This window comes from Meles meles, chromosome 20 (genome assembly GCF_922984935.1).
Source record: "Meles meles chromosome 20, mMelMel3.1 paternal haplotype, whole genome shotgun sequence".
In the NCBI taxonomy this organism is placed as follows: domain Eukaryota; kingdom Metazoa; phylum Chordata; class Mammalia; order Carnivora; family Mustelidae; genus Meles; species Meles meles.
The window spans coordinates 57,754,258-57,766,455 of NC_060085.1; the positions used below are offsets into that span (position 1 = coordinate 57,754,258).

Consider the following 12,198-nt stretch of genomic DNA (forward strand, 5'->3'; position numbering starts at 1 on the left):
GGGGTCAGTCACGTGGAACTCTGGGTTGGAAGATGTGCAGGAGGGAGTCTGTGATCCATTAGCGATGTCGGCCAGCAGAAAGTGGGGCGAGCAAGTGCCCCGCGTTGTGATCTGCCCTCTGGGGCTCCAGACTGTCCGTGCAGCACCGAGACACAGTCCTCTGCTGTGTTCTGACACCTGTAGTGGCCGCAGGGCTGTTATGGCTTCTGGTTTTGTATTAATTCGTGGTGGTGACTGGCTTCCCAGCTGCGTCACAGCATCGGCTCATGTTAAACTTACAGTCAGCCAAAAAAAACCTTGTCTTTCTCTGAAAAACAGCCATCAAACCGATCTTCCCCCTGGGCTTGACATTGTTTCCATTATATGGATATATAAGTAATTTAAATCAATCCCTGTTGACGGGCATTTAGATTATTTCCAAATGTTTATAATTAGAACCAACACTGCGGTGAAATTCCTTGTATTTATCTCTTCGCAGATCCGCTCGTTTCGTTAGCGTGAATGTCTAGCAGAGGGATTATTAGACCAGGAGCCTCTTTGGAGAGTGCTGGGGAGTGGCCACCTAACTGTCATAGAATGTTCCAGAAACTCTAAACTGTCAGGGACTGTCAGGCCCTTGGAACGGGTACCCACCCCCTCCCTGATTTGCATATGGCTCAGGCGTCTCAGAGAGACCCCTGAATGCTGTTGTGTGGCGTAGGACCCACTACAGAGTGTTGAGACCTGGCTGATGGATGCAAGTTGTGGAAGAAGCTTCCGCAGAGGAGCCGACCTGGTGATGAGACATTGAGCTGCAGCTGGGAAGCCACCGTGGTGAAGAAGCAGTGTGCAGGGTGGGCTGCCAGTGCAGGAGGCTCTGGGGGGTGGGGGGCTGGGCCAGGGCTGGTGGTTCCCTGACCCCCACCTCCCTGCTGTGTCAGGCATGGACATCATGTAAAGCAAAGATCTCTGAGGTGTCGGATCTGCTGTGGGGAGGGAGAAGAGGACTGTTCTGTTCACACTCCCCAGGGAAGGAACTGGGGGGACAGCCGAGTACTAAGCAAGAGGGGGGCGGGGGGTTCAGAGTGTTGCTGTACGTAAAGCATCTTTACGGGTTCTTCCAGAGCTTCTGCCGCATCGAGTGGACTCGATCACTGTTTCTAGCTAGTACTCTGAAAAAGTTATATCAACTTAAACTTCTGAAATGCCTGTTGCTGCCCGTACCCGTCAACCCTGGGCATTCTCACTTGAAAAAAAAAAAAAAGATCTTTCCGTGAACAAGCTGTCTGGCTCGGATTAAGAAAAGACTCTCTTTTTATGTCTAATAGCATGTAGCTTCTGATTATCCTCTGGCTTACAGCGGGTTCTTAAACTTCATGCAAGCACTCACGCACTTCTCGCTTTTGTCCACTCCTGTAGTGGAGGGCAGTGTCCGTGGCGGGGTCATTGCTGGCTGCAGGAGGTTGGCCTGGCCATTTCGGTTCCGATCAGGGTGGTCTGAGGCTGGTGGTGACTTTGGTGGGGTGGAAGGCCTACCCCATGCACCAGGCAAGGGGATACTGTTCGTGTAGATTTCACAGGACTTGGTGGCAGACTGAGTGGGGCAGGGTGGGAGCTGGCGCGGTGGGCGGGACTGAAGAGATGACAGCCAGGATCCCAGCTTGGGTCACTGCCTGAGGATGGAGAAAGATAAGGAGTTTGGTTTGGGGCACATAGAAGGTCTGGCAGGGATGCTGTAAGAAGCCGTTCCAGGACTCAGCCAACAGCAGGCATGGGGAAATGCCTTCCCTCACTTGGCAAGTATTTCCTGAGCGCTGTTAGCAGGCACATAAGTTAGCACTTGGGAAACATCGGTAAGCAAAACAGAAAAATTACCTCCACCCTTGTAGAACTTACGTACTGACATGAGAGACAGACAACAAACCAAAAAACACGATAAATATATTATGTGTTTTGAAGTGATGATCATCATCGAAGATTTAAAAAGAAAAGAAAAGAAAAGAAAAACAAAGCAAGCAAAGAAAGAGACCAGGAATCTTGAGGGGGAGGGAGCTGTGATTTTAAATCTGGCGATAGCAGAGACATGGAGAAGAGAGTTCCAGACAGAACAGCCAGTGCAAAGACCCTGAGGCAGGAGTGTGCCTGACCCCTTTGAGCGGAGAGAAAGGAAGCCAGTGAGTCAGAAAGTCAGAATGAGCAAGGCGTGGGGGAAAAGAGCTGAGATGAGAGCAGCCAAGGTCAGGCGTTCAAGGACATTGCAAGGACAGCGTCTTCTAAGTGTGATGGGACCGAGGAAAGAACTTGATATTCTGGGGGTTTTTTGTTTTGTTTTGTTTTAAAGATTTTATTTATTTATTTGACAGACAGAGATCACAAGTAGGCAGAGAGGCAGGCGGTGGGGGTAGGGGAGCAGGCTTCCTGCTGAGCAGGGAGCCTGATGTGGGACCCTGAGATCATGACCAGAGCCGAAGGCAGAGGCTTAACCCACTGAGACACCCAGGTGCCCTCAATATTCTATTTTATCAGAGTCACTGTGGTGGCCATGGGAAAGAGAGAGGCAGGGAGACCGTTGAGGAGGCTGTTGTGATAATCCAGAGAGCAGTGATGGTGGCCTGGACCATCTGCTGAGAAGTGGGAGAGCCTGGGTATGTTTGGACGATGGGGCTGGTAGGAGAGAGGAGACCAGAGTTGGCGTCATGGTGAAGAGAAAGGCTGCCGGTGACTGACCATCAGACCCCTTTCCTTGGCTGTGAGGGGAGGCTTGGCTCTCTTTCCCTAGCATGTTCTAGAACGTCTTGCCTTAAGAGAGTTGGGAGCAGGGTAATGCTCAGAGCCGGAACCCTGGGACTGGCACAGCCCAGAAAGTGCTTGCTTCCCACCAGCCACCTATGTCCCTGTCATGTCAGGACCCACGCTGACATCCTGCTCGTGACCCCAGCCATCGAGATAGCCAGGCTCTTCCCCGCTACCAGGCAACATACAGCCCTTGAGTTCAGTAGCTTCTCACTTGCTTCTCTTCCCTCAGCCCCTTCTGCCCCAAACCACAGCCACCACGGAATGACAACAACCTACCAGATTCACAGACTGACCCCCGCCCCATCCCCGCCGTCGTCAGGAAGAATGCTCCTTTGCCTGTTCACTGTTACTCTGAGGCCCAGCGGGCAAGGCCTAGGTAGAGGGTTGGATCCCCCGCAGACATGCGAGGTGGACACTGCTCCTTTATACCAGGCGCATCGGGGCAGCACAGTAAGGGTCCCGGCCCACCACTCCCTGACGGAGCCACCGTGAGGCACGACAGAAGGGCTTCCTGCTCTGAGGACCTGCACGGAGACCGCCCCTCAATCTCCCTGTGTTTCTGTAAACTTGGGGTTGTGAAACTATTTTAAAACCTTCTGAGCAGAGCCCCGGCTGCTCATCTTCAAGGATGAGATTTTGTTTCCTGTCAGCCTCTTGCTCGGAAAAACAGACTCTGCCCCTGACTGAAGCGTTTCCAGTATGGGGGTGTGCGGGTGGAAATACTCTTTATGAGATGCTCACGGGGCGCCCAGAAAAGGTGAGGCAGGGAGACGCCTGGGGCTGGAGCGAAGGCAGGCGCTTTGGGTCGCCTTTCTGTGGCTGGATTTGCTTTGTGGACTGCCTACGGGTCTGACAGGGGAGTCCCTCTCTCTTTCATACAACTATGGATCAAGCCATCAAGTATTTATTGTGAAGTATTGCTCAAAGTTTTATCGGAAGAATGGGAGAATTTTTTAGCTCCACTGGTCCCCATCCTTCTCCCCCTTGCAGATACGCGGGCCCAAAGGAGACTGCTCTTGGGTAACTGATGTCAGGAGAGTCTTAAAGGGTGGGTATTCCTCTGACACCTTAAAAGCATCTGGTCCATCCCACATGGATAATGCACAGGGAGACAGGCCTTGAAATGAGGGCGACCCACCCTGATTTGCCGCCAGATGAAGGCAGAGCACTCAGAGCTCTTTCCCAAGGAAAGACCTTTGTCACACTTAAGCTCCTGGGGAGCAGGAGGGGCCGTCCTCTGTCACAGGATACCCACAGCCTGTCCTCAGAGGCCAGAGCCAGTTGGTGGAGCGGAAGTCCTGTACTATTCTTGAACTACAAGTTGGAAGGCAAGTGCAGGGATTTGCAACCCGTCCCTGGCTCGGGGCAGAATTGGAACCACAGGGCAGGCTGCTTCCCTCTGCCCCCACTCTGAGTCTGCCTCCCCTAGGAGTCTGTGAACAGTCCCATTCGACACTCACAGGGCGGCACTGGCCAGGCCTTGTGGCGTTGACTGGAAGCAGAGCTGGGCAGGGGGTAGACCCCTTGTTCCCAAGGCTGTCACACCCAGCGTGTTGCCATTGGTCTGAAGACAGGACCACGGAGGAAGGACTGCAGCCTGGGAAGGGGAGCTGGGTTCCCTTCTCTCTGCTGGGCCCCTTCCAGAGAAACCCCTGCCCTGGCCCCAGGGATCAGAGGGTCTTTAAAGGTTGAGCGATACCCTGCAAGGACAGGGAAATGGCAAGGCTTGACCAGAGAGGCTGCTAGATGCTGTGTTAGACACAGCCTTGCCTCTTTGTGCTAAACTGAAAAGCAGTCTGCAACAGGAACCCATGTCTGTTTTCTGAGTTCCTGAGTTTGGGATGAGTAAGCCAGGCAGTCCCTCTCTGTTCCCCCAGTTTAGCACTTGGAATGTTGAAAGGGAGGTGTCTGCGTCCTGGGGATGAGGCTCAACAAGGTGGAGGGGTGCACACACACACACCCACCAAATCTTGGAATCCCACAACTTGGGCTTTGACCTCAACTCACCCACTTACTACCTGTGCAGGCAGGTCTCTGTACCTCTGTGGGCCTCAGTTTCCCCACCTGGAAGAGAGGGGTTAGTTAATTCTTTCTTTGCAGACTAATTTAAGATTTTAAAAAAGAAAAACGTACGTATAACAATATATTCATTCCCAAGCCCGCCATAACAAGGACTACAGACTGGGCAGCTTAAACAAGAGACATTTATTTTCTCACTGTTCTGGAGGCCCCAAGTCCAGTATCAAGGTGTCGGCAGGGCTAGTGCCATTGAGGCCTCTGTCCTTGGTGTGCTGATGGCCGCTTTCTCCCTTTGCCTCACATGGTCATCCCTCTGTGCACGTCTGGGTCCTCATCTCCTCTTCTTAGAAGGACATCAGTCTCATTGGATTAGGAGCCCGATGGACCTCATTAACCTATCTCTTTGAAGACCGTCTCCCTCACATTCTGAAGTACTGGGGGTTAGGACTTCAAGATATAAATTCTGGGGGGCACGGCTCACCCCCTTACTCCCCCCCCCCAGTGCCTGACCCCTAAGTAGGTGTGTAGTACAGAGTCACTTTCGTCAATGTCTTTTAAAAACAAGAACCGAAGGTACAAAAATCAGTGGTTTACTTAAGTCAGGTGGTGGGAATGAGGGACAGAAGGGGACTGGATCCATTTAGCTGCCTGTGGCCTCCTCCCACCTTCCGGCTCCCAGTCTCCCACTCACAGAGGGCTTCTCTCTTATCTCTCTGTCCCCTGCAGCGTGGAGGGCGAAGCCCCCAGCAGCGAGACTGGCACGTCGCTGGACAGCCCGTCGGCCTACCACCAGGGCCCCCTAGCGCCTGCTTCCGGTCTGAGCCCCGACCGCTACGAGCACGCGTCGGTGGGAGCCTATGGGCTGTACTCGGGGCCGCCGGGGCAGCAGCAGCGCACACGGAGGCCCAAACTGCAGCACTCGACCTCCATCCTGCGGAAGCAGGCCGAGGAGGAGGCCATCAAACGCTCGCGGTCACTGTCTGAGAGCTATGAGCTCTCCTCCGACCTGCAGGACAAGCAGGTAGGCGGGCCCCACCTTGGGAGCAGGTGGGGGGCTGGGGGACAGGAAGCCAGGTGGCTCTGGCTGGAGACGGGTGCCGGGGCCTTTGCTGGGCCGGCCGAAAGCTGCAAGAGGCTCAGGTCTCCCACAGACTGACGTCCACTCAGGTGCACCTGTGCTATGAACATGGCCTTCACCTCCGCCCAGAGTCCCCTTCTTGCTCTGCCCGACCCGCGGAGGCACCCCGGGCGAAGGGACTGGGGTGTCAGGACTTGGGTCTCCGCCCCACTCCCTGTCCCCATGGCATGCCCACAGGTTCAGTGGCCAGATGCTGAGTGTCTGAGGTCCCAGGGGACACCTGAACCTTAGATAGTCCTCAGGAGGAGTCCCCGAGGAGAAGGGCAGGAGGGCAGTATACAACATAGATAGAACGCGCTCCGAAAAGAACACCAAGCCTGTCCACAGCCCGCGAGCGAGGTTGCTTTATATCCCCTTTGGGTTACAGCCTCACTGAAGGCCTGCTTCCTCCCGCAGACCCACCGTGGGGTTGGCACCCATGTGCCAGGAGGGCGAGGAGGGTGCACAGCCTGCCCGCCTGGCTGGGCTCCAGGGAAGGACTAAAGATAGCCTCCTGGGTTGAGGGAGAGGCATGTCCCAGCTGGGTGGGGGAAGGGGCGCAGAGGGAATGAGCGATCACTGGGCGGGGGACAGAGAGCATCGCATTGAGGACCTCCGGAGCACAGGTCCCTAGGAGACTCTTGAGTAAGAGTTCTTGGGTGAAACCGAAGGCACATTTCTGGCTTCAGGAGACCCTCAGGTTATGGCAAGCAGCTGCGTAGATGTATGGGGGGTGGGGGGGGTCAGGCTTATCTGTCCAGCTTCCCCCAGCTCCTGGGCCATCTCCTTATGAGTCCTAAGTGGTCACATCGACCCCTCACCTTGCCACCCTCTGTTTGCTCCTATTTGTCTTTTGTGGAGCAGCGGTCTGGGCCTGTCAGGGCACCTGACTTCCGGGAGCCATGTGGGTACTGCCCAAGGTGGGTCTTTCCTCCTCCCAACCCTCTACCCCCAACAAAGTCTCCTACCAGCCCCCTCCTCTCCCTGTCCTCAGGCTACCTATCTCACCCCTGATTCTCTCCATCCTTCTACAGATGGCCCCCTTCTACAGATAGCAGAAACCGCCCCCATCCCCCTACCCATCGTGGTACTCGGCTCCGTGGCCAGGCCCACCACAGGGGAAGACCACCTCTGTTCCATTGATCACTTACACCCATAACCAAAGTGAATCAGAAGCAGTTGACAGTAAAAGACCTCCAGCAGAAGCAGTGGGAAACGGAAGTGAGGAAGTCGAAGACCTCACAGAGGCCTGTGGAGATAAACCTTGGGTTCATGTGGCCTTTCTGGGGCCATGGCTGGTCATTCTGATCCCACGCATGTTCGCCAAATACCCATGTGTGCCAGACGCTGTGCTGGGTGCTGGGGAGTCCACAGTGGACAGGGCGAGGCCCCAGCTCTTGAGCTGACACTTTGGTCCGGGAGATGGTCCCACAAGCAAGTTAGCAATAAAGACAGTTTAATTCCAGAGCGTGATACAAACCCCAGAGATCACGAAATAGGGGGAAGAAGTGGTGGCTGTGGGAGGTGACAGCATTGGGGACGGCCTCCTCCAAGTGGCGTCTGAACTGAGCGTCTGAAGGAAGTGGCCTTCCAGGAAGCAGTAACCCCAGGTGCAAAGGCGCGAGGCAGATCAAGGGTGGCAAGGAAGAGGTGGTGAAAAGCTGAGAGGACCACCGAGCTGTTGAGCTTCCCAGCAATGAAAGCAAGAATGGCAATAGGACAGATTCCATGGGAACTGCCCGATGAAAGTAGGGTACACAATTCCACGAAGATTAAAGCCGGGTAAGCAAAGTCCTGTTTAGTGAAGGGAGCCCTTTGGCTTCAGGGCCTCTGCACCTTCTGGTGGTTTCCTATCAAGGAGAGCAGGAGTCCTGAGTCATCAGAGCTGCTAGTTCTGCTTTGTGGAAGGGTGTTCCTCTCTGTTCCCTGTCCCTCCCCCGCTGTTGAGACGCATCCTTTTAAAGGGAGAGGGAGGGCTAGGGGTCACCTCCGTGTCCCAGAGCCTCTGTCCTCCGAGAAGGGGGATCCCAGGGCTACTCTACAGGCTGGAGTTCCTGTGAGTATCGGGTGAAGGCGACATACAGCAGGTGAGCACGGATAAATTGGATTCCCTCCCCTGCACCCCAGTAAACTTTCAGGCTGGGCCTCGGGTCCATTGTGGCCCAGGAGGAGGAATGACCACCATGAGTCTGGGGATTGTGTAAGAGCAGGCCTGGGTCAGTGTGTGTCCTCCAGGGAAGACCAGGAAGGAGGGACTGAGGGGGGGCTTTGATGACAACACAGAGCCAAATCCTGCCTTTCCAAGGTCCCTCTTCATCCCCCCCACCCTTCCCCCAGATTTGGGGGGCCGGTCTCAGACAAACACGGTCACTGCCTGGTTGTCTAGGCCCCCAGTCGGCAGAAGAGAAAGAGCCCTGAGTGAGCCCTGGGCCTACGCTGGTGGCCCTGGTATCATGACTCTGCCCCCGAATGCGACATGAGGGGGGCCAGGCTACCGGCCTTGAAGGGCGGAGGAGGGGGGCTTCCCAGAGCTCAGCCTTGGGCCCTTTATCAGCCCCATCGGCTTTCAGAGCTCCACTCAAAACCCCCAAAAAACTGTAAGAGTCTGCTTACAGATGTGGAAGTGAGGTCATCTCTTTGGATGGTGTTCAGTAACTTCAGGGCAAGAGAAAAAACAGACCCACCCTGGCTGACTCTGGGCCCAGAAAAGTCATTTTGATCCACCCCCCTCCCCCCAAATGCACACGCACTACCCTCTCCTGCTATGAAGGGAGCCGCTCTGCCCAGCCTGCTGCTCCCTCTCCCACGGGCCCCAGAGATCTGGCGCTTTCAGTGTCCGGGGAGAGCCGGCATCCCTGACGTGGGTGGCCTCCCAGAGCCAGGAAGGGAGGGGACCAGGACCGGCACCAGGGTATGTGAGGCCCCAAGCCCTCTGTTCCTGGCCCGCCCCACAGTGGCTCTGAGCGACCCTCTCCCCCAACTCGGGCCATAGTGTGGATTTGGTCGGTGTCTGTTTGGTTTTCTTTCAGTTAGGTGTGTGTATCTGTCTGGTTCCCTGACGAGAGGGAGCTTATCTTCGCTTCTGGAGGGGAGGGACCTTATCTCTCTGTGCCACCGGCTTTGGTGTGATGCCCGGCACAGCATAGGCAGGTGGGGTCTAGACAGGCCAGGGGGTGGTGCTTTGCCTCCTTGGCGCAAGCATGCCTTCCTCCTGAAGGTCTCAGGCCTCTCCTGGCCCCTTCATCAGGCACCCCCTCTGCCCAGCAGCCCAAGAGCCTGGCTTGGTGGAGAAGCCAGTTGCTTATCTTGAATTTTCTTTGCTTCCTACAGGGTAGCCTCCTACTTTACGGGCATGTTTTCACTCAGGAGCGAGGCACAGGGAGCAGTCCTCAGGGTTGTCCTTGATCACCACGGGCTGGAGTGAGCCTCGGGGCTTTGGGAATCTGGGTGTCACAAAGGGGAGTCCAGACAGTGCCACCTGCCTATAGCCCGGCCCCGTCTCTGTACCTCATCACGAAGAGGGGCCATCGGAACCTGGGGTGGTAGAATGAGTGCTTGCTCTGGAGTCTGGAGGCCTGTGCCTCTGAGCTGGGTCACTTCTCTGGGCCTCAGTTTCCCCATCTGTCCAGTGAGGGGAGTCGAGGACCCCCCCAAACCATAAACACCTTCCAGGAACGCAGCTGAGGGTCTTCTAGGCCCAACTGTCCCCGTGCTTGGCATGAGCTAAGCTGTTGTGTCCATCTCATCAGGTGCTCACCGCAGTCCTGTGAGGTAGGGCTGAGTACCATCCCCACTTTACAGATGAAGAAACAGGAAATGCACAGCCCCAAGGCTTGCTCAGAGTGGCACAGCTAACGAGGGGCAGGGCCAGGCTTAGAGCCAGGCATGTGACCTTGAATCCTGCTCCCCACTAAGGTAATTATTTCAGGCCTCCCTGAAACCCAGTGACACCCCACCACCACCTCCACTAGATGGTAAGAGCACGAGGTCACTGCTGTAAAGAGGAAGTGAGTCCCGAAGCCTGCCACCAAGGGTCCGGGTCCAGGATCTCACTGAAACCTTTGGCTGATCCCTTAACCTGCTCATGCTTCGGGTTCCTCCCCTCTGGAGGGGCTGCCTCCTCCTCCTCCAGCATCTCGCTAGTTTCATTAAAGCCCAGGCCACAAGACATGCTAGGGCCAATGGCTTCTGTGTCCAAAGAAATTTGGAAACGCTCCACCTTTCAAAGGTCCTGGGAGGTCCTGTAGGGAACATCCTTGCTTTCCCTTCAACGGAGCGTTTCTCCATCTTCTTGGACCCGGGGAACCCCTGTTCCGGGCGACCCCACGAGTTTGCCTCCGTGGTTGTCTTAACCAACTTTGGGATGCGCCAAGGCCTTTCTGGCTGCTGCAGCCACGGAGCTGGGCGGCGGACATGACCGTGGGTGTGTGTGGTGCTGCGCCGGCGGCACACGGGGCTGAGCGCACATGGGGCTGAGCTCACTGATGTCCTGTCCTGCCCCCAACCAGGTGGAGATGCTAGAACGCAAGTATGGGGGCCGCCTCGTGACCCGCCATGCGGCCCGCACCATCCAGACGGCCTTCCGCCAGTACCAGATGAACAAGAACTTCGAGCGCCTACGCAGCTCCATGTCGGAGAACCGCATGTCACGCCGCATCGTGCTGTCCAACATGAGGATGCAGTTCTCCTTCGAGGGCCCGGAGAAAGTGCACAGCTCCTACTTCGAGGGCAAGCAGGTCTCCGTGACCGATGATGGCTCTCAGCTCGGGGCCCTGGTGCCATCCGAGTGCGGCGAACTTGGCGAGCCTCCCACCCTCAAGTCTCCCGCCCCGTCCAGCGATTTCGCGGACGCCATCACGGAGCTGGAGGACGCCTTCTCAAGGCAGGTGAAGTCCCTGGCCGAGTCCATCGACGACGCCCTCAATTGCCGCAGCCTGCACGCCGAGGAGGCGCCAGCCCCCGACGCAGGGCGGGCCCGGGACGCCGAGCCCAAGCCGGCCCTGCACAGCGTGGACCACCATAAACTGGACGAGATGACGGCCTCATACAGCGATGTCACCCTGTACATCGACGAGGAGGAGCTGTCACCGCCCCTGCCCCTCTCGCAGGCGGGGCACCGGCCACCCAGCACGGAGTCGGACCTGCGGCTGCGGGCTGGGGGCGCCGCTCAGGACTACTGGGCTCTGGCCCACAAGGACGACAAGGGGGACACGGACACCAGCTGCCGGAGCACACCGTCGCTCGAGCGGCCGGAGCAGCGGCTGCGGGTGGAGCACCTCCCGCTGCTCACCATTGAGCCGCCCAGCGACAGCTCCGTGGACCTCAGCGACCGCTCGGACCGTGGCTCGCTCAAGAGGCAGAGCGCCTATGAACGCAGCCTGGGCGGGCCGCAGGGCAGCCCCAAGCACGGCCCTCTGGGCGGCCCCCCCAAGAGCCTCCCCCGGGAGGAGCCGGAGTTGCGGTCCCGGCCCCCCCGGCCCCTGGACAGCCACCTGGCCATCAACGGCTCGGCCAACAGGCAGAGCAAGTCGGAGTCCGACTACTCGGATGGGGACAACGACAGCATCAACAGCACATCCAACTCCAACGACACCATCAACTGCAGCTCTGAGTCGTCGTCCCGGGACAGCCTGAGGGAGCAGACGCTCAGCAAGCAGACCTACCACAAGGAGACCCGCAACAGCTGGGACTCCCCCGCCTTCAGCAACGATGTCATCCGCAAGAGGCACTATCGCATCGGCCTCAATCTCTTCAACAAGTGAGTGCCTGCCGGCCCTGCAGGAGCACATGGGGAGGGCCTTGCTCTCGTGCCCTAGGGCCTTTGCACGCACTGAGGGTTTAAAAGCATATGTGTGAGGGGGGGACCTTGTGCTGGTGGGGCCTCTAGCAGCATGTGGCCCAGTGATGCTGTCATAGAGGAGATTGGAGCCTGGTGAGCGGTAGGCCTGGCCCCCCCCCACCCGAGGGCCCTGCCCTGGGGAGAGCAGAGGCTCCCAGGCTGAGCAGCAGCCAAATGAGGGGTTGCTCTGTGACAGAGCAACACAGGGACAGGAGTTAAGGGCCCGTGAGCACCTCGAGCAGCACCCAGCGCGCAGTAGCTTCTCGGGACTCGTGAATGTGAAGGCTCACGGCGCGGCATCACGTGCCCGGTTGGGAACACGAGGCTCGGGGGTTTGGATCGGCTTCGCTGGGGGACGAGTGGCACAAAGGTCTTTGGGCAAGTGCGTGATGGGGTCCGTGTCTGAGCAAGATCTCCAAGGGCTGGGGCAGGCTCGGCTGTCAGAGGC

The 12,198-nt window shown here is 57.2% G+C and overlaps 1 protein-coding gene across 7 annotated transcripts in view; it reads left to right on the forward strand.

Annotated features, from left to right (window-relative positions):
* IQSEC1 (IQ motif and Sec7 domain ArfGEF 1) overlaps window positions 1–12,198 on the forward strand; it is a 377,460-nt gene that overhangs the window by 325,993 nt on the left and 39,269 nt on the right. For all 7 annotated transcript variants that reach the window (XM_045990563.1, XM_045990566.1, XM_045990564.1 and 4 more), the window contains 2 exons: window positions 5,521–5,815; window positions 10,420–11,669. In XM_045990563.1, the coding sequence (XP_045846519.1) occupies window positions 5,521–5,815; window positions 10,420–11,669 (1,545 nt within the window). The remainder of the gene's footprint in view (window positions 1–5,520; window positions 5,816–10,419; window positions 11,670–12,198) is intronic.